The sequence below is a fragment of the Miniopterus natalensis genome, chromosome 18, assembly GCF_054644295.1.
Source record: "Miniopterus natalensis isolate mMinNat1 chromosome 18, mMinNat1.hap1, whole genome shotgun sequence".
NCBI classification, from domain to species: Eukaryota; Metazoa; Chordata; class Mammalia; order Chiroptera; family Miniopteridae; genus Miniopterus; species Miniopterus natalensis.
In genome coordinates this window covers 40108099-40130670 of record NC_142098.1, presented here as the reverse complement: position 1 = coordinate 40130670, position 22572 = coordinate 40108099, and the positions used below count along the sequence as shown (strand labels likewise).

The following is a 22572-nucleotide window of genomic DNA, read 5'->3' as shown; positions in this document are numbered from 1 at the left end:
TAAGAAATAAATGTCTGCTTTTATAAGCCACCCAGGCTATGGTATTGTCTTACAGCAACGAGAACAAGCTAAGACCATGTCCATGTCACAAGTGTAGATACTGACATACTCTTACTCTATTAGCTGGTGTGTACAGGTGCCACTTAGAGATAAGATGACTCTACCTCAATGCTCTCTCCAGGACACCATGGCCTGCTTCTGTTTTGATCACTACCTTATCCTCAGCTCCTGGAACAGAACCAGGTACAAAGGAAGTGTTTGACAAAAACTCAGTATAAATAATCAACTCAATCTAAGCCTGCTGTTTCAAAAGTACCTCTGCATAATATAAACTTCTGAGAGTTTATGGTAGACACTCCCATTTTCAGTTAACCCTTCACCTGGCCTGGGAAACTGAATTGATAAATACATGCACATATCCCACCAATCCAGTATTAGCTCTTTAGTGGTTTTCACTCACATCAACATTTCAGATACAAATTATCTTTATGTTTCAAAAATTCACTATGCCTCCACATAGCTTCTTTGATTTCTTTAAATGACACAATAGACCAACTGATATATGTGTTTGGGTTAACACCAGACTATGCCTTAGTATCAGTGCATATATTTAACAAGATGAGAATATCACTACTTCCCAGTTTCAGCATTTATAGAATTTCTCTCAGGATAGACTTTTCAACCATAATCTGAACTAGAAATTTTTTACCAAATTTTTGCATATAGAATGTCTCCTATTGGTTTCCTGTGACATAAAATAACACGTAATTGATCACTGAAGGTGAGACCACACTCACTGCATTCATAAGGTTTCTGTCCTGTGCAAATCCTCCTGAGGGTGCACATCTGGCCATAGGGTGGCCCACTATGACCACATTCCTGTTCGCTAGGAGCCCACCGATGTTTAGTGCTGTCTGAGGGGCCACAGAAGGCACCTGCATAGTCACCGTATTAACACGGTTTTTCTCCTGCAGGACCACACTGGTCTGTGATGAGCTGGGACTCTCTGTGGGAGAATTTTCCATCTTGACTGAACCACCATGTTTTTCTCTTGTGTGTATTCTTTTATGTTTCACAAGGCAAGACATGTAGGCAAAAGCTTTCCCACACTCGTTGCAGGTATAGGGTCTCTCGCCTGTATGAGTTCTTTGATGGACAATGAGCTTCTGCTTTGTGGTGAAGGCTTTCCCACAGTCGCTGCATTCAAAGGGTTTCTCTCCTGTGTGAATTCTTTGATGTTTAATGAGACCGGACTTCTGGGAACATGATTTTCCACATTCACTGCACACAAAGGGCGTCTTTCCTGTGTGAAATCGTTGATGTGCTATGAGGCATGTCTTCTGAATGAAGCCTTTTCCACATTCGCTGCATATATAAGGTTTCTCCCCTGTGTGAATTCGCCGATGTACAATGAGATTGCCCTTCTGGATAAAGCCTTTCCCACAGTCACTGCATATGAAGGGTTTCTCTCCTGTGTGTGTTTTCTGGTGTATATTGAGCCGTGATTTTTTGAGAAATGCTTTGCCACATTCAGAGCATTTATAAGGTTTCTCTCCTGTGTGCGTTCTCTGGTGTTCAGTAAGCATGAACTTTCTGGAAAAGGCTTTCCCACACACACTACATTGATGTGGCTTTTCACCTGTATGAATAATCTGATGATCAGTGAGCCAAGATTTCTTCACGAAGGCTTTCCCACATTCACTGCATACGTGAGCCCTCTCTCTTTTCTGAGGTTTCTGATGTTTGATGAGTTGGGACTTAGTACTGATGAGTTTTTGGCTTTTGTGAAATTTCATTTCAGCCTGAAATTGCTCACTGTTAGCATGGAGAAAGGATTTTCCATCTTCAGAAATCTCAGTGGGCATCTTGATTTCATAACTTCTACTCTCGTGAAATAAAGATAAATTTGATTTCATGCTTTTTCCATGTGAGCCAGATATATGGTTCTGTGGTAACAGAGATTGGGTTGTGTTCTGATGGACAGTATTTTCAAATGTGTTAAATTTGTACCATTGTTCTAAGCTCTCATTCTGTAAGTGTTCCAGCACATGGTCATCAAGTTTCCAGAGTTCTAGGAAAGAAAAGAACAATGAACTCATCCAGCATCTTGACTTGGAAGAAAGGTAATAAAGACAACAACACCCTGATGTGTCATTTTAGTGATGACTTTGTGATGGGAGTGTAAACAAAATTCTGTATTCAATGTTCCTTGCACATAGAAAACACAACAATATAAAGAAACCAAAGGTAAAAGTTGAGTGTAAAAACAGGTTCCATAATACATTATGATGAAATACAGATTTGTCTGCTTTCTAAGGTACTGACAAACATGCAGAATGTAAAATATAGGCAATTTACAGTATCAGCAGACACACAGAAAAGGGCCACCTCATCCAAATTTGTGAGGGACAGACTCACTCCTTCCACACTCCTCACTGATGACTACTATGTACCAAGATGGTTCCAGGTTGGGGACACACAAACACAGTTCTCCTGTTCCCAGAGCCTACACTGTACTTTGCTGAAGCCACTTAAGGGGCAAAGACACACATAAGTAATAGATGTAGATTGTGAAAACAGGTGGGAAGGTGCAGTGCAGTGGAGATGGAGAGAGGTGGAGGAAAACAGGCTACATTTTGGAAGAAGCCAGGACTCGCTGTGGATTCATGATTCTCATCAGCATGCTGAGAATAAGATGATGACACAGCAGAGAGCTCCTAGCACCTCTGACTAACAACCTCCAGAGCAGAACCCCTGATTGCCCAACCCAAATCCTTCTCCACTTACTATCTCCATCACCATAAATGACAGGTCCACTCTTCTGTTTAACCAGAACCAAACTTTTCGGCATCACCCTTCATTTGTTTCTCTCGCTCACACATAGCATCTACCTCAGTGATAAATCCTGCCTGCTCTCCCTAATGAATATGTCCAGAACTGGACTAACTCCACACATGAAAGCAAGTCACTCTCTTATTCTACAGCAGTAGCCTTCTGCCTGGGTTTCCTGTTCCTCCCCAGTCGGCAACTCTGTTTTCTATCCAGGAGCCAAAATGATCTTTCCACATAAATTATATAACAGTCCTCTAACTCAGGAGTCCTTAGAGGGTTATTATCTCATGAAGAATAAAACCAGGGTTTTTTAATCCTCAGCTGGGGATATTTTTTCCCACTGATAAAAATAGCAGCCCCTGCCCCAGCACCTACTATTCCGTTCTACTGACAGAATTTTTATCCCAGCACTTTTCACCCTCTAGACATATTAGTTGTGTGTTTTGATAAGTTTTTTTGACTACTTCTCTTATAATGAAAGTTCTTGGTCTATTGGAATGGTTTTTCTCACTGCTATTATCCTCCAGCAGACACTAGGTTATCTGAAAATATTTTATAGAGAATGAATCAAGGAAGCAACATATGTGGAACACACTGGGCAGCATTTCGGAACAGAAGATGGAAATCTATCTCTTTGTGAACAACATATATCATGCAGACAACAGGAAGAAAAATTTTAGTGTTTCCCTGGCTGGCGAGCTCAGTGGTTAGAGCACTGGCCCCTGTACCCCAGGGTTGCAGGTTTGATTCCCAATCCTAGTAGGGGCTTACCTCTCTCACATCAACGTTTCTCTCTCTAGCTCTCTGCCCCCACCCCCTTCCACTCTCTCTAAAAATCAATAGAAAAATATCCTTGGGTGAGAATTAACAAAAAAAAATTTAATGGGTAATGGATTTAACCATATTCTGAATGTCCTCAGAATATGGTGAGACGAAAAATGAGTTTTAGGGACGTGAATACTACAATGGTAATGTGACAGTAAATAAGAATAAAGTTCAAAATTAGCAAATACATAAAGGAATTAATTTTAAGTAGGCAAGAGCATTATGGTCTGGTTTAGACTGGAACTGAGAATGTACGTAGTGGAAATAAATCGTCTAGTTAAACCACATCATGAACAGCAGAATCCTTTAAAGAAGAGAGCTCTGTGGGTAAGGAACAATTGAGGTGATGGCTGGGTGCCCAGGAGGGCAGATGCACAGGGGTGAAGGAGAATCTAAACTTACAGGGGTCTTTTGGAAGGAATGATAATTCTAGGTCCTTGCAGTGACTGGGAGCTCAGGACAGTTGCCATCTAGATGAGTAAATTCTACAGAATAGAGCCTGTGGTGGATCACATTGGGGAGATGGTATTATGAGAGTTTCATGCAGGGAACAAAAGAAGCTTAGCTGATTAGTGTGAAGAAACTTTGAAGGATTAGTGGATTAGATGAGAAAATGGAAACGAGAACCTTTAAAGAACCTCAAGTGAAGAAAAAGAAAAGCTAAGATAAAAAGAGAAGCAAAAGCTCAGTGAACCAGTTTTCTTTGTGGGCACAGCATCCAAGATGGGGTGGATGCTAGGAAGGGAATCAACATCACCACGGGCAGAAAGGAGTTAGGTCAGAAGACAGTGAGCACAGCTTTCTCTTTGGAGAGGGGCCTTGGACAGTGGAGTATCAGCAAAAGAGATGAAAGAATATGAATAATAAAGGAAATATTTAAGAAATCTAAAAAACAACCAACCAAACAAAAAACCAAGGTACAGATACAATAAAGAGAGTCAGACCCCAGAAGAGATAAAGGGATCTATTTTTCTCTCCACTCCTACAAAGAGAAAGAGTTCTCTTACTGGGAGAGACATGCATGGAGGTGCTGCTCACTCACCTATCCTCAGACCCCTTCACCTCTGAGCCTCTTCTCTAAACGACTAGACTGTCATTTTTACAGCTGCCTCTCACCTGACCCGTTCCGACAGTGGATTTCACCCGCCGTGGTCCATGGTGCTTCTCTGTGATCCAATCTGGAGAGTGTGTCTGGTTTGCTGGCTTCATAACCTGTTCACGGGGAATGATGGGAGACTTAGACACACTGAATAGGACCTGGGGTCTGTGATGACCACATGATGTTATATCTGAAGACAAACAATTTTCACACTTACAAAGTAAAGGGTTTTCTTTCAGGAAAAGAAAGAATATACCTGTCTAGGACCAGAGAGGGAACTAAGATTCCTCTACCACTTCAGAAAACCACAGACAGGCCAGAGCTTTCAGAAGCTGAGAATGGAAAGGCCACTGGCTGGGGACAATCTGAGTGACACAGGGGAGCTGTCCTCACCCACTGACACCAGGTGGCTGTAGTTCTCCAACATCACGTCCCTGTACAGATCCTTCTGATCCGGGTCCAGGAGCTGCCATTCCTCCCAGGTGAAGGCCACAGCCACATCATGAAATGTCAGGGGTCCCAGTAACAACTCCATTCTGTTTAATGGTGTGATGTCCTTCAGATGATATGGAAGAAATGTTAGTCTTTCTGCTCATTTTCACTTTATAGGCTGCATCTATATAGCGAGTGGGGATTTTAATATAGAGTTGAATAATCACAAGCCTAATAAGATACTATTTGTAATAGTACATTCAGTCAACCATGCATGTGCCCTAACCAGTAATCAAACCTGCAACCCAGAACTGGAACCACCACAGCTGACCAAGGCGGACCAGGGTTTATTAATACACAGGGGTACAGGTTACCTTAGCAGACCGATAGATATCAATAAAATGGAGAGTCTGTTAGAAAAGAAAAAAAAAGTGCACCTGCTGCTACAAATTAAGTGATGAGAGCAGGTACTAGCAAACGTATTCTGCAAAGGCATAGATCTGTATTTTCCGTTTTGAGGCCCATAATTCTGGGTCAGAAGAACGCAGTCCTGCCTCTGCAGCCGGACAGGAGTGACTGAGGGGCGCGGGTGGGCCAGTGTCCCCTGCAGCGAGCCGGGCCCCGGACAAAGGCTGGAGCAGGGGCTCCTGGCCGCTGGCCCCGGGCCCGCCTCCCCTGAGGTTCCCATCTGCGCCCCACACGCCCCCAGGCCGGCGCGTCGGAGCCGGAGGACACGACGGGGACCTCACAGCAGCGTCGTCCGCCACCGGCCGGACCGCAGCCCGCACGAGCTCACCGACGGCAGGAAACCCGCCGGGCGCCGGCGCCGCGGAAAGCCACGGACCCCGCTCCTCCCGCAGCCACAGGCCCGGGCCCGGGCGGCCGGAGCTTCGGCCTCGGGAGTCTCGGGGCCCCCGGGCTGACCACGCGCCTTCCTTATCCCGGACCTGGGCCCGACGCCCTCGCCTGGAGGCCATTCTCGGGGCCCGACACCCCCGAGCCCACGTTAGGGCCCGACCCTGAACCTGACCCGCGAGCACCCGAGACGCCACCTCCGTCCCTTAGAGGGACCCGAAAGGCTACGACGGGCGGGACGCGGTCGTTGGTCTCTACAGGCCCTTAATCGCCCGAGGACCCCGAGGTACCCCGACCCCAGACAGGGGCGTCTCGCCTGCTTCCTCCCAACACCTTGGGGACCCTGCCTCCCCTCCCCGCCCACAATTCACGGGTCAGAACACGCCCCTTCCACCCGTGACGTCCCGGACCCTGTGAGCGACAAACCTCCCGCGAGCCCAAATTTATCCAAAATCTTCCAGGACACGAGCGCACTCACCTGTTTCCCCAGCCCACCGGGGGTCCAAACGCTACACTTCCGCGAACCGGACCAGCTTCTGGAACCGGCGCCCAGAGATTTCGTCTCCTACGGTGGCCGAATGGGATCTGAGGCATTCGCAGAAAGTCGAGCGACTTCCGCGTTTCCCCTCTGAGGCAATATGTCCGCGCCCTGGTCGAGGCGCGCTCATGGGGGCCGCCATGTTGGGACACGGGACTGCCGTACAGAAGGCAGAGCCTGGGCTTTAGGGTTAGCCAGGGATGGAGGGAAGCTGTGAAGCTACTAAAATTATCTCCTTTTCTGACACTTCGACTCTTGTGAAAAATGGGTATATTTTCAGAACTTCATGATGCAATCATGGCGCAAGCAAAATTGATTTCTGGAGGCTAGGCAGAGAAGTACTGCAGCTGTGAAGCCTATTTATATATGTGAATAGACAAAACATTTCTAAGCAATTAGTTCAGGTGTCATTTTAGCAAGGGAGGAAGCACTCCTAGAAAGGGACAATTTAACACTGTTGGTAAAGTGACACCCACAGAGCCCAGGCCTGAAAATAGTTGGCTGGAAGTGTTTTTTGTTAATCCTCACCTGACGGTATTTTTCCCATTAATTTTTAAAGAGAGGGGAAAGGAAGGAGGGAGGCAGAGAGATACATGATGTCACAGAGACATCTGTCGGTTGCATCCCACAAGAGCCCAGACTACCACACTGCGCAGGGCCTAGAATCGTATTTTTAAAAGGACAGACAGATTTCCAGAAACTGGTACAGTGTGAGTATGGCCATCAGGATCAGATGAGCCTAAATTGTAATTGGGGATGGGCACTTTGAAAAATGCCACTAAACTGAGGCCAGTATAAGTAAAAAAATCAATGGCAAGAACACAACGTGACCACGTCATTACAAAGTATACTGTATGGGAGGTGAAAGGAGGTGTAATCCAGGATTTAGAGCAAAGAATGTGAAAATAAGGCACGCATCAGGTTGTTGTTAAAAAAGGCATAGTTTCTGGTTCAGAAGGTGTGGAATGTGACTGTGAATTTGCACTCATTTACCTTTCCAAGGCAGGAGAACTGTCACACACAGTCACTATAACGGGCCATGTGCTGGACTTACCTGGTGGGAGCTCTAGCAAGTCACCTGGAGATTTCCAGGTTAAGAACCCACAGAGACCTCAGTGCCCACAGCACCTGACTCCCTGCAGGTGGGTCAGTGGGTAGTCAAGAAGAGTTGAAAAAAAGTAAAAACTTACCATAAATTATACAAGTTACTTCCAAATAATAATCTCGAGCACCCTGAAACTGGAAAAATGGCCATAGTGGTCTGACACTCTGGCACACTCCTGGCATGGGAACATTGTACATCATTTTCTTGTCCATGAAACATCTTCCCAATCACTCAAATTCCCTTTTCCCCCCCTACTTTAAATATGTGCTCTTAAAATCCTCAGGATCCACATGCTTGTCATTCCTGAATGCTGCTCATTTTATACAGGGGTGGGCAAAAGTAGGTTTACAGTTGTGAGTATGGAAAAAATGAAGTATTATTTATTATGGGGATTTTTTGGTATTACAACTGTGAATCTTTTCCTCATTACCTAAAGCAAAAAAGGCACAACATGAGTAAAATCCAAATATGCATTTTTGTTGCTAAAAAAGGCAGTCCTGCAAGCTGCTAGCTGAACTCAGATGATGCTCTCTGGGGACAACAATACAGATCTCCTAAAGGCCCAGGCTATTCCTAATATCCTCTAACAAATCAGAGAACAGAGTTAGATTCCCGGAGCTCATTAGGATGATGGCTGATGCAATCTGTGGGGACCAGCTAAATGGTAGAGTTGAAATAGCTTTGACCACAGAAATTTGCAGTGACATAAATCTGAAGAGAGACTTGTGTAAATTAGAAAGTGCTCTGGGATGTTAGGGGAGTAAGCGGAAAATCATGATAATTGCAACAATGGAAACAGCAGGTTCAGCTAAGCCTCCCTGCTCCTAACAGTGTACCTGTCCCACTGAGAGATTCTCAACAGTGGTAGATATTTTTCCTGGTCCTGGTGCCAGAATCCCAGTTGGAGCCCAGCCTTTAAAATCTGACACTTCACTGTTGTGTGAACTTGGAGAACCTACTTCATTTCTTTAATCCTGGGTGTTTCCAACAATTCAGTATTAGTTTCCATTTCCTAGGTTATTGTACAAATTCAAAAAGAAAATGCCGCTCTGGCCACTGTGGCTCAATTGGCTGGAACATCATCCCACACCCAAAAGGTCACCAGCTCGATTCCCGGTCAGGGCGTGTATGGTGGGAACCAATCAAGATGTGTTTTTCTCACCCTGGCTGGTGTGGCTCAGGTGATAGTGTTGGGAGGTGTAATCCCTGGCCCAATCCAGGTGCATGTGGGAGGCAGCCAATCGATGTTTCTCTCTCTCTCCCTCCCTCCCCCTCCCTCCTTCCCACTCTCTCTAAACGTCAGTGGAAAAAAGAACCTCAGGTGAGGATTAACAGGAATAATAAAAAATATATATAAATCATATTTAATTTTATAAACCACTTGATGCTACTTACAAATTTGGTTAAACAAATCCAAATATGCTGTTTTTGTTATGAAATGAATATACTGTTTCATTTTCAAGTACTTCAAATATTCTGAAATAACAAAGTATGAAGTAAAAAAATGCAAAAGTTAATTACATGATAAAATAAGCATAGACCACTCCTGTGTTGTATATATTAAAGTTTAATCCACAATGAGGGCAACTGCCAGTTTGAAACTTATAATATCAATGACAAGGCAACTAGAAATATGGCTGAAGGTATCCTGGCACCAATGGCTTGTGAGGTATATGTTTAGTCATATGGCAGAATGGTTTTTCATTCAATTCTTCTTTCCTTGATTAAGTTACCTGAGGTTTTGCCACCAAATTGAATATTTATGAGTTATTTCTGAATGGATTTCCTGGCAAAAGATGAAGTAACATAAATTGCAAACCATGCCATATTCACTGCCAGAAAAAACTATTTCTCTAGTATGAACTGACATCTCTTGATGCCTTACTTTTTGGAAGACGCTTTCCCACAATTAAAAATATTCATTCATGATCTCTGATGATCACATATGGAAGGATCTACTTCCCACTAAAGAGTTTCTTTAGTCCATCACATTCATAGGATTTATCACAGTATACACATTTTAGACATATAATGTTCTAAAATATTTTCACCAAGGCTCACTGTATCTGAGTTGTTTTGTAAATTTTTTCACCGATATAAAATGAGGTAATTGGACAGTAAATACAGCAATACATTCTTTGCATTAAATTATTCTTCACTGCACATTATCATCTTGAGGGCCTGCAACTGGCAACAGGTTTTCCCAAAAGTGTATTCTGTAATTCTCTTATGTTTAACAAGGATTAACAAGTGGGCAAAAGCTACCCCATAATCGCTGCACCCATAGGGCCTCTTTCCTGTATGCTTTCTTTGATGAGCATTGAGTCCTGAATTCATAGTGAAGGCTTTCCCATATTTATTACATTCATAGGGTTTCTCTCCCATGTCAATTCTGATGGGTAATGAGATCATTTTATAACAATGAGAATTTTCCACATTCAGAACATGCAAAGGAAGGCTTTCCTTGATGAAATCTCTGCTGTTGTATGAGGCATGTCTTCTTCCTAAAGCCTTCACCACATTCATTGCATTTGTATGGCTTCTCTGCAGTGGAGTTTGTTGATGTACACCCAGAGTCTTCTTCATGGTGAAGTCCATTCCACTGCATATTTACGGTTCATCTGCATATGAATTTGCAGATGTGCAATGAGCATGCTTTTTCCAGTTTAGCCTTTGACACATTCATCACAAAACAGGGTTTCTCTCCCATATAAGTGAATGTACACTGAGACGAGTCTTCACAGTGAAGCCTTTTCCACATATACTACATACATAAGGCATCTCTCCTGTATGTGTTCAATGGTGTCAGATGAGAGGGTTCTTCAAGGTGAAGTCATTCTCCTTTCACTACAGTATATAAGGTTTCCGTCCTGTATGAATCTGTTGATGTGCAATCAGCTTGCTCTTCACTGGGAAGCCTTTTCCACATTCACTGCATACATAAGGTTTCTCTCCTGTATGAGTACGCTGATGTACATTGAGTTTATACTTCTGAGTAAAGCCTTTCCCACATTCATTGCACATATATGGTTTTTCAGAAGTATGAGTTTGTTGATGTACGGTGAGACCACCCTTCATGCTGAAGCCTTTTCCACATATACTACACACATAGGGCTTCTCTCCAGTATGTCCTCGCTGATGTCTGATGAGAGGGCACATCCAGGGGAAGCCTTTCCCACACTCATTACATACATAAGGTTTATCTCCAGTATGAATTCGCTGATGTACAATGAGGCAGTGCTTCATTGAAAAGCCTTTCCCACACTCACTGCACAGATATGGTTTCTCTGAAGTATGAGTTCTTCGATGTACAGTGAGATCAGTCTTCATGGTGAAGCCTTTTCCACATACACTACATACATACGGCTTCTCTCCTGTATGTGCCCGCTGATGTCTGATGAGAGTGTTCTTCCAGGTGAAGTCTTTCCCACACTCATTACATACATAGGGTTTTTCTCCAGTATGAGTTCGCTGATGTAGGATAAGGCCGCGCTTCACTGAAAAGCTTTTTCCACATTCAGTGCATATATAAGGTTTCTCTCCTGTATGAGTTTGCTGATGGGTAGTGAGACTGAACTTTGTAGAGAAGGTCTTCCCACATAGACTGCATCCATGGGGTTTCTCTCCTGTATGAGTGTTCTGATGGTTAGTGAGACAAAACTTTGTAGAGAAGGTCTTTCCACATAGACTACAACCATGGGGTTTCTCTCCTGTATGAGTTTTTTGATGGGTAGTGAGACTGAACTTTGTAGAGAAGGTCTTCCCACATAAACTGCATCCATGGGGTTTCTCTCCTGTATGAGTTCGCTGATGATAAATGAGCCGAGACTTTTTGGTGAACGCTTTCCCACATTCACTACAAGTATAACGTTTCTGTCCCATGTGAGTTTTCTGATGTATATTGAACTGTGATGTCTTGAGGAAGGTTTGATCACATTCAGTGCATTCATATTGTTTTGGTCCTATATGAATTCTTTGATTTTCAGTGGGCCTAGATTTTCTGGAGCTGGTTTTACTACATGGACTGCATCCATGAGGTTTTTCGCTAGTATGAACTCTCTGATGACCACTGAGCTGAGACATCTTCATGAAGGCTTCCCCACATTCAATGCGTATGTGGGCTTCCTCTATGTTGTGAGTGTTCTGTTGCTGAATAACCTGGGACTTATTATTGATAGGCTTGGTACTGACAGGCAATTTAATTTTAGTGTAAAATTGTTCATGGTTAGCATGCAGAATGGGTGTCCCATCTCCATTCCAATCAACAAAGTTCTTTAAGTTACAGCTACTGTTTTGGTTTTCAAAACTTAAATTTGATATTAGAAGTTTTTCACGTATCTCAAACATATTGCAATTTTGCTTTAAAAGGCAATGGCCTTCTCTCTGATTAACAATATTTGCAAACATATTATGTTCACAGCATCGTTTCACACTCTTCTGACTTTGCAAGTGACACTGAGGATCATCAACGTTACCAACTACTAGGACAGAAGAAAACAGTGATTCATTCTATAATCTCTCATAACCTTAGTTTGAAATAAAACTGTTTTTACAAAATGCCTTCATGTAAAGTAACCATTTAGGACAATCTAAATGTTGCAGAATAAGAACTATATTTGGGCCCAACTGGCGTGACTCAGTGTGTTAATATTCCTTATAGCAATTTATACCCTAGGACATGTTTATATAATACCTCTGCTGAGAATGAAAGTAATATGCAGAGTAGAGACAAGGTCTACTTTTTTTTTTAATCCTCACCTGAGGACATTTTTTTCATTGCTTTTCAGAGAGTAGAAGGGAGAGAGAGAGAGAAACATCAATGTGAGAGAGATACATCGATTGGTTGCCTCCAGCATGCACCCTGACTGGGGCCAGGGATTGAGACTGCAACCGAGGTACCTGCCCTTGGCAGGAATCGAACCTGGGATCCTTCAGTCCATGCGACGAAACCCAAACTGGCTAGGAAAAGGTCTACTTTTTTAAATCTTTTTTTAATACTACTGTTAGCTTTAAAAAATATCAGGCTATCAAAATGCAACTTTAAAAAATATATAGCAATCATATCAATTGCAGGAGGCAATCACAGGTACAGAACACATTAAGGAATGTTTAGGAAGAGGACAGACTTTCTATGCAAGATGATAGCGTATCACAGAGATCACTGAGAGAGAAACTGCAGTTCCATATGACAGGAAACTCGGTTACCTGGGCATAAGTGTCATCAGAATATGATGGGAAAGCAATCAATTTTATTTTTATATCCTAGCAATATATAACCAGAAAATACAAACAAGAAAACAATTCCACTTACTTCATCATAAAAAAGAATATCACATTTAGGAAGAAATTTAAGGAAAGAAAGTGTAAAACTTTTATTCTGAAATTTATAAAACGTTGTGGAAAGAAAGTAAAGACCAAATTAGAGAAAAACATCCAATGATTCTGGGTTAGGATGTAGCATATGATTAAGATGAAACTCCTACCTAACTGATACAGATTCAGTGTAATCCCTATCAAAAACTAAGCTGTTTCCCCCCCAGAAATTCACAAGCTGATTCTAAAATACAAAGGGAAATTAAAGGATCCAGAAATCAAAAGTGTCTGAAACATAATACAAAGCTATAGGAATCAAGGCAACGATGAGAATATGCATGTATAAAATGTTCCAAAACTGACTGAGGTGATGATTGCACAACTATATGAATATACTAAGAACTAATTAACCATATCATTTAAATGGATAAGTTGTATGGTATGTGAATTAAATCTAAGTAAAACCATTAAAAATATGATGTGAAAACAAAACCTATTGTAGAATAAATGCATTGATAACATCTAAGAATGAAGCAAAATCTGAATTAGGAAAACTAGGAAAGCAGACATAAGTTATAACCTAGTTTAGGCAAGAACTGATAAAGCATGTTAAAAAAATCTTTTCTTGTTCATTAAATGAAATAGTAGAGAGCTCAGCATGTAGGGGACATCCCAGGTGATACCAAGATGAAGAGAATTTAAAATGTCTAGTGCAGAAAGATAAACTAAATTTTAAAAAGAATGAGAAAAAGAGGCCAGCTGACAATGAGTAAAATACACAGGAAGAAAGCGTACAGTAGACAATATTGATGAAGAAGTCAATTTGGGAGTCCATTTCACAGAACAGAAAGAGGTTAACTCATAGGAATAGAGGAGACATTTAAGAGTGATGAACTGAGTATTAAGAACCTTGGAGGGAGAGGGACAAAGAATGACATAAACACACCGTGAAAACCAGGTTATCACAGGGATAAGGCATCCAAGGCAGGTTGGATGTTATGGAGGAAAAACACTATTTCCAAACAGAGCAGGGAGACCCAGTAGTAAAAAAGTGATGAATCCAAAGTTCTGTCTTTCCAGAGAGGCCTGGAAAATGGAATTTTATAGTAAAAGAAGTGGTAACACAAGTCAGAAACAGTGTGGCTGTGGACAGAAAGGAGGAAGACCTGAGAATCCTAGGGGGGAAAAGCCAATGTAAACATAAACAAGATGTAAATAAAATAAACAGGGGTCAGAGCTCAGAAGAGAAAAAAGGGGTATATTTTCTTCTGAATTTCTACAAAGAAAAAGTGTTCTTATACATGGAGGGGTGGTGTTAGTTCCTCCAATCACTGTCACAGCTCTGACAAGTTCTCTAACTAAAATGTGAATTCCCTACTGCCATCTTGCTGGTTCTCACCCACTCACCTGGAGAGGCCAGACCATGAAGCTCATCCTGTACTGTACATGGTTCTTCCCCTTGTTCCAACTTGGAGAGTGTATCTGGTTTCCTGACTCCATACCCTGCTCATAAAAAAATGAAAAAGACTTAGACATATGGAATAGGGCTGGGATCTGTGAAGAAGGGAGAATGGTACATTTCAGGGAATGAACAGGTTTCACATGTGTAACACACAGCATTTTTTCTCAGGAGAGAGAACATTATACTCTCTTGTCTGGGGCAACAGAACGATCTGAGATTCTACCATTTCAGAGAACTATAGTAATTCTGAAGAGATAAGCAGCTTATAAAGGAAAAGTCACTAACGGGGCAGTGTCTGAGTGACACAGGGGTGCTGTCCTCACCCACTGACACCAGGTGGCTGTAGTTCTCCAACATCACGTCCTGGTACAGTTTCCTTTGATTGGGGTCCAGAAGCTGCCACTCCTCCCAGGTGAAGTTCACGGCCACATCATGAAATGTCAAGGATTCCTGTAATAACAACATGCTGTTTCATGGGCAATGTCCTTTAGATGATATGTAACAATGTGAGAAGCATTCAAACCTGTAAAGAATTTTTGTGAGATTATATGAGCCAAACTGACAACAGTTCCTGGAAGGAAAATCTCAATGGATTGAGAAAATGCTCTAGAAAATGGCAGGTCTGCACCTTATTTTATACATTACAATAAAAAGGAAAGACATAAGTGAGTCACATGAAATCCATTGGTGACAGATTGGGGAGGTGGGAGAAAGCAAGGGGGTACCTCTGGGAGTGGATAAAGGGTAAAATGAGACGCATACTTCTTTAACATAAGCGGGTACAGAATAATTAAAGTCACCAATTAAGTCAACAGCGAGGGAACTGTGGTCCCCTCTGGTGCGGTGCCTGTGCTTTGAGGGGTCTGGGAAAAGGATATTACTCTGACATTCCAAAGGTGTGCTGTCAGAGGCGAAAAGAGAACAGGCTCAGTTAAGGTAAAGACTAGGTTTTGTCAGGGACAACCTAGCCTAGGACACGATGACCCGCCGTGACTCACTTTTAGTTAGAGTTTTAATTGCAGACCATTTTTTGTGGCTACTTTAGCTCCCGGAGTTTGTAAGGTCGAATTGCAGACCATTTTTTGTGGCTACTTTAGCTTCCGGAGTTTGTAAGGTCGCCACACAGTTCTCCTCTGAGCTTGTCAGGTTTAGTATGTGGCCCCTTTTCATCCACGTATGTAAGAGATATTAGTCTTTCTGCTCATTTTCACTTTACAAGCTGCATCTATACAGCGAGTGGGGTTTTATTTCTATACACAGTTGAATAATTAATTACATGCCTAGTAAAATACAAAGTGGGGCAAAATTAGGTTTTCTGTTGTTCATATGGAAAGTAATACAACAATTCATAGATAAACGGTGTCTCTGTCATACTCAGAACTGTAAACCTGCGTTTGCCATACCCTTTACTTTGTAGTGGTGCATCCAGTCACCTACGCACTCATCCAATTAGAAATGTCTGCACTGAAGAAGTTGGATGTTCTTGCTCACCTAGCGAGCGCGCGCACACACACACACACACATGCACTTTTCAGATTAATGGATGTGGTCTTTCATAGGCCTCAACAAATCCATTACTGAAGAAAGGAGGGGATAAAGCAAACCCAAAGTCACCTGAGCCTGGAGCATTTTCTTCTGTTCCCTGGAAGGAGCTGGCGATGCAGAGGCTCTGTCTTGGTGTGTCTGGGTCAGCTCTAAGTTTCCGTTCAGAAATCTTCCTTCAAAAATAAAATAAATTATCTATCTTCAGGCAAGTGTGCCCCCAGAAATGCTGATACACAAACCCTGCAACTTTTTCACGCTTCACAGGTTCTATTGTGACTAATGTCGACCTAAAAAAGGTCCAAGTGTATAGAGAAATTTTATGATTTTAGTTGAGCCAAATGATGACGATTGCAGAGAAGCAAAATAGTAACGAATTGAGAAAATTCTCTGGAGATTGGCAGTTTTGCACCTTATTTTACACATTAGAATCAAAGGAGAAGATATAAGGGGGTTACATGAAATCCACTGGTGATAGATTAGGGAGCTGGGAGAAAGAAAACTGTGAAAATCCCTACAATTGGATAAAAAGTAAAATGAGTAGACACTCATTTTAAAACAACACACTGAGTTGTTTTAACTAGGTGGGTTTAGGACAGTAAACAAACAATGACCACAAAAACAATAACAATGAGGGGCTCTGTGGTCTCTTGCTCTGGGTGGGAGATTGTGCCGAGTGGTCTGGAAAAGAGGAAATTACCTTGACATTCCAAAGGTATGTTATTCTAGATGCAAAAAGACAATAGAGAGGTTCAGTTATGGTAAAAATTGACTTTTAGCTAGGAAGTTTAAATTTTACACCATCATCCTATGTGGTTACTTTAGGCCTCTTTGTAAGGTTGGCATGAAGGCCCTTCCCTGCGGCCCCCTTTCGACCACCCTGGAGAGTCAGAGCCTGTGGGGTGAGAAAATTCAATGAGCTGTACGTTTCCTCCAGGACCCCATGCTCCAGGGCTCCTGATCGCAATGCCCACAGTATCTCTGGTCTCCCTTTATTTAGTCTCCTAGAAGTATTTATTCTTCAGGCCAACAAAGCCTTATGTTTTAAATGTGCTGGAGCTAACTGTTCCTTTATTCTCTGGAGTTTAAGTGGACTGACTGTGAAAAGAGATGAGAGAAATGACATTGTAGGGGCAGAACAAATTTTCCTTCATCTCTTCTAGGTTCTTTGTCTGGTCTAATCATTAAATTGATATAACAGATTAACAAGGAGAAATAATAAAAAAGTTTAACAACATGTATACCTCCTGTATACACTGAAGCAACCCAGCAACCTGGATTAACGGGCCAAAATAGTTGCAGCATCACCTGAAATATGACTTTCACCAAAAGTGAAACCATGTTGGGGGTGGCAAGTCAGCTATGAGACGTTCCCAGGAAAAGGACAGTGATCAAAGGTAAGGATGTTCCGCAGATACATGTCCTGCTTCCTCCTCTGACAGTGAAGGCCGGTTGGGTATGGTCAGAGCCGCCCTCACAGATTAACCTGCCCATAAAAATGTAAATGCCCTTCACAACCGGGAACTTCTACTAGGTTTTCTCCCAGGGCTGCAGTTTCTTCAAACTGACCTGCCTAAAGTGACCAGTGTCCCAAAGAGACATATTTTAGGGTGGCAAGCTGCTCCCCTTCAAACTCAAGGAATTATGTATTTAAAAAAGAATATTCTCTCCCAGAACCGACTACCAGATGTTCACACATACAGCTGGTTAGAACTGCACCATGTACCTACGCTCATTCCATAGAAGCTCAATCAGTAGCGATGGGAGCTGGAACCAGCACGGTTGACTAAGACGGGCCAGGGCTTCCTAATACCCTGGGATTCGGGTCACCCTGCAGAGGGATGGATATTAAGTAAAAAGGCGATTCCCTCCGCAAAGAAATACCTATGAACGTATGTCGGGCAAATAAGCAATATGTCCCTGCTACCTACATACTAAGAGCTGAGAGCAGGCGCTGGCAAACATTTTCTGGAAGAGACAGATGGACATGTTCCCGTCTGCAGACCAAACCGTCTCTGTCACAACGACCCAATTCTGTCTTCGCAGCGACAAGGGTGCCACAGAGGACACGTGACAACGGGCGCTGCTGGTCTAGTCCCGGCTCCGTGGGTGGAGAGCTGCTGGGTGACAGCTGAAAACGGAGGGGCTGGAACTAGCGCCCTGGGCCCCGCTGCCTCCGTCCAGACGCCGCCGAGGCCTCGGCCTTCACCGAGCCCCGGGCGCCCCAACTCCGCCCCCACGATCCTCCGGGACCGGACCCCGGTCACACCTCCTGGTTCACGGGAAACCCGGGCGGGCGCCCCGCGACCCCGCTCCTCTCGCCGCCTGTTACACCCCCGACCTGAACCCCACGCCGCGGTCACCTTAAATGCCACGCGCGCCCCCTGCAAGTGGGGTGACCCGCAGGACCCCGCACCCGGACAGTCGGGACAAGGGCGTCACCTCCACAGACGCCTCAGCTGCGCCCCGGGCCCCCGCGACCTCGCACACGCGCGCCCCGTTCCCCTCAGTGCCTCTAGTCCGGCTTCCAGCAGGTCCCATTAACTAGCTCCGCCCGGGCGCGGCTGCCCCCCCTGCGGCCCCGGGACCGTCCCACGCTCCGCACACCAGCACGCCCGCTCGTCACCGAGAGAAACAAAACTTTTACTGGGCCGAAGAAACTTCTGGGGACAAGACCACACACTCACCTGAGTTTTCCCCACACCCACCAGGAGAGCGCCGGCGTTGTGGGTGCGCGAACCGCTTCAACTTCTGCCCAGGTCCGGCGCCCTCTACGGTGGCCGAGGAGGATCTCAGCCGGGTGAGGAAACGCGGCGGGCAATTTCCGGTGTGCGTTAGCAATATGTCCGCGCCCTAGTCGCGTCGGCTCCGTGGGGGCCGCCATGTTGGGGCACGTGCCGCCGTACAGCCGGCAGAGCCCGGCTTGGCGAGCAGCCGCCAGTGAGAGCGGAGGAATGAAAAGGTGGGGAAATTTTCGCCTTTTCTGGCACTTCCACGCTTGTGAAAATGCGTCAATTGTCAGGGCTTCCCGATGCAAACACCGGCGCCCTAAGGTGCTTTCAGAGCGCCGGGCAGAGCAGGACTCTGACCTCGGAGTACATTCTCCGCTTTATGCGCAAAACAAAAAACTTCCAAACCAACAGTGAGGAGGTCAGCTGTCGGTTTAGCAGCGGGGCAGGCGCTCCTAGAAGGGGCCAGTACGAGATAATACCCCCGGTAAGCAGATGCCCACGGACAGCTCTGACCAGAATATACTTTGTCAGAAGAGTGTTTTTTTAAAAAAAATATGTAACTACAGAAAAAGGCCTTTCCGTTTCTTGGCTGTGGCCTTCCGCAGTTTATGAGATACACCTGGTGATTAAACCCCAAGAATGTTGACTCCTCTGATTCTAACAGCCCCTCCGTTCAAACTACAAGACAAACTATAAACTACTCTCTCCTCCCTACTGTTCTCACAACTCAGGAATAATTCCCTCCAAGGAATCTAAATAATTCCCTTCCTCCCTCCCCTTCAAACAAGCCTCTTTGAAACTCTTCATAACTTTTACTCTAAACATATTTTACAGACTTCAAAAAAATACTAATAAAACACTTCCCTAAAACATCTATCAAACTATCTCCTAAAAAACAAACAAAATATAACTTTTCAAAACAACCTTCCTATTATCTACTAAACTTTCAGACAACCAAAACCCTCCATTCCTTGTCACCTAGCAACAATACCTACTTTAAAAAAACAGTCTGGCCCTTTGTTGCTTGCCCTTGCAATAATTAACATTACATTAACCCTTTCCCTTTGTGGGGAAAATGAAATAAACTTTCTTTCTACATCACTTCTCTCAAATGTAAATCTTCACAGCCTTGCTTCATCAACTAAAATCCTAACAAAACAGATTTTCAGAAATTGGTCCAGTGTGAGGCTGGCCCTAAGTAGGAAAAAGCTTCTGGGAGAATCCTAAATTGTCACTGGGGGTGGGGACTCAGAAACAGGCCACTAGAGGCAGGCCAGTAAAAGTCTGGAATCAACAGCAAGGGCACAACCTGAATCCATCCAATTTTAAGGTACACTGTAAGGGTGGTGATGTAGGTGTAATTCAGGATTTAGGGCAAAGAATGTCAAAATGAGGTGTGCATCAGTGCTGGACCCCAGCCCAGGACTGGGGTTTCTGGTTTGGGGGTGTGAGATGTGCCCCGGGGAATTTGCATTCATTTATGGTTTCTGAGGCAGGAAGCCTGTCAGACAATCATTATAAACAGGCCTATTCTAAACTTACTTGATCAACTCATAAGTTATATACATGCCTCATTACTATAGTGATATATCTTTATTGATTTCAGAGAGAGGAAGGGGGAGAGACACAGAAACATCAATGATGAGAGAGTGGTCACTGATCGGCTGCCTCCTGCACACCTCCAACTGGGGATCAAGCCCACAACCCCCGGCATGTGCTCTGACCCGGAATTGAACCGATGTCTGCTGGGTCCTAGGACAATGCCTGGCCGGGCTGAAAAAAATTTTTAATTAAATAATTAAAAAGGAAAAGAAACAAGCATGGGATGTTCTCTCAATACAAGTATTATGATCAGTGACTCTCCTCAGTTCCTCAGTCTTGTTATATCCAGAAATTATATCCAGAAAAGCCTAGGGAGGCAGGGAAGAAATAACCCCCTCCCATTACAACCTCCATTACTATAAGTTACTATATTACTAAGCTTTTTCTCCATAGGATTTAATGACATCCTGAGAGTACATAACCCATTTACTGTCTTCCTTACTAGATTGTAATGTTCATAAAGGCTGTTCGTCTGTTTTATTCACCGATGTAACTTTAGTCGGTCATACAGCGCCTGGCACAATGGTGGTGCCTGAAAATATATCTGAAGGAGTGAATTACCAAAAAGCCAGCATTTGAGATTGAATTCCAAAATACCAACCACATGGCAAAGCAAATTTCCATTTCTATTCTGATGAGCAATACTCACTGTTTATCACTTGAATAAGTGGAAAACTATGGAACAGTTGAGATTAAGGCAAAGTACTCCGAATAGTGGATATCGAGAGATCAAAAGGCCTAGTCCCAAAAGACAGAGAAGGAAAAATGAAGGCGAAGTACATGTCTCACTTCAGCAGGCAACAGTGGAGCTGGATCTTTAAATGGTGGCAGCTCTCAAGGGTGATAGTCCTGTCAAATGCAAAGGCTCTTCTCCAGGATATCCCTCAAGGATCCCACCTCCCATCTCCCATATTCTCCATTCCTTGAGACTAAAATTGTTGTCATCCTTTTTATTCTATTTATTCTGAGGATCCTTTTTCTTTCCTGGTCTACCAAATTTATATTCAGTTAAAGTCTCTAATCACATATAATAAAAGAGACAATTGTATTTTTAAAAATAGATTTTTCAGAGAGAAGTGAGGTAGAGAGAGAAAAACATTGATTTTTGTATGTGTACTGACTGGAGAACAAACCCACAACCTTGGCATATCGGGACAATGCTCTAATCAACCGAGCTCCCTGACCAGGACAGGAGACAACTGTAGTTTATAACTGCCATCCCTTCAGTGACAAAATCATCTTAGTCATTTTTGCTTTCATTCACTTTCCAAATAAATGTAATTTTTTATTTTTCTGTGCTTGGAAATATAAAATTATGTCAACCAGCGCTCTCTAGTGTAACTTTCTGGGATGATAAAAATTATGATAGATTTCTCTGAATAGCCATATAGTCAGAAACAGAGAGACATGCCTTGAGAGATAAAGAAGGGCGTGGCACCAGTGTGCTCCAGAGAGAACCACCAAGTATACTCCATCTTAATGCATACCTTTTATGTGACTCTAGTCACCACCCTAGTCTTTCACCCATGATTTTATTACAGCCACTTAGTATTAATTACAAATATATACACATTTTATAGTATGGAAACATGTTTGAGAAATTAAAATTAGACCATACCTGTTTTTCCCCTCCAGCTTTATTGAAATATAACTGACATAGATAAGAGCTATTTTAATAAAATTTTTACCTTGGAAAAATTTTATATTTACACAAGTCACAAGGTACTACTACAAAGAGTTCACATATACCTTCATTTGACTTCCACCATCTGGATATCTTATATATATAAGTATGGTACATTTACCAAATTGAAACATTAACATTGGTATAATATGCAACTAAACTATAGATTCTACTCAAGTTTCACAAGTTTTCCATTACCATTTTTTTTTTCTGTCCCAAGAGTCAACCCAAAATACAATACTGCAATTAGAAATCATGTTCCCTACATTTTCTGTCCTGTGACTAATTCTTGGTCTTTTTCCTTTTATGTCCTCAATTTTTTTGAAGAGTACTAATCAGGTATTTTGTATATTAACCTATTTTTTAAGATGGAACTGAAGAAATGCAAGTTAATTACATAATGAAACAGGCATAGAACACTTTCGTGTTGTGTATATTAAAATGTGATCCATGATGAGAGTAACTGCTACTACTTAAAACTTAAATCAATGGCAAGGCAACTAGAAATACCATGAAGATATCCTGTCCCCAACTGCCTGTGAAGTGTACTA

At 43.0% G+C, this 22572-nt stretch overlaps 2 protein-coding genes across 4 annotated transcripts; both read right to left on the bottom strand.

Moving 5' to 3' along the window:
* LOC148091102 (zinc finger protein 350-like) lies at positions 1 to 7898 on the bottom strand. Its single transcript, XM_087826885.1, has 4 exons — positions 6522 to 7898; positions 5150 to 5312; positions 4774 to 4869; positions 1 to 2071 (listed from the first exon to the last, which is right to left on the bottom strand). The coding sequence occupies exons 2-4, from the start codon at positions 5289 to 5291 to the stop codon at positions 735 to 737; spliced, it is 1575 nt and encodes a 524-aa protein (XP_087683011.1). The 5' UTR covers positions 5292 to 5312; positions 6522 to 7898; the 3' UTR covers positions 1 to 734.
* Positions 7899 to 10300: 2402 nt separating this feature from the next.
* LOC107540442 (uncharacterized) lies at positions 10301 to 16554 on the bottom strand. 3 transcript variants are annotated; one of them, XM_087826875.1, is made up of 4 exons: positions 16076 to 16554; positions 14785 to 14911; positions 14407 to 14502; positions 10301 to 12167 (listed from the first exon to the last, which is right to left on the bottom strand). In XM_087826875.1, the coding sequence occupies exons 1-4, from the start codon at positions 16088 to 16090 to the stop codon at positions 10534 to 10536; spliced, it is 1872 nt and encodes a 623-aa protein (XP_087683001.1). In that variant the 5' UTR covers positions 16091 to 16554; the 3' UTR covers positions 10301 to 10533. The 3 variants fall into 3 exon arrangements, with proteins under 3 accessions (XP_087683001.1, XP_087683002.1, XP_087683003.1); XM_087826876.1 differs by lacking the exon at positions 16076 to 16554 and having other exon boundaries at positions 14785 to 14926; XM_087826877.1 differs by lacking the exon at positions 16076 to 16554 and having other exon boundaries at positions 10301 to 12164; positions 14785 to 14926.
* Positions 16555 to 22572: the final 6018 nt, after the last annotated feature.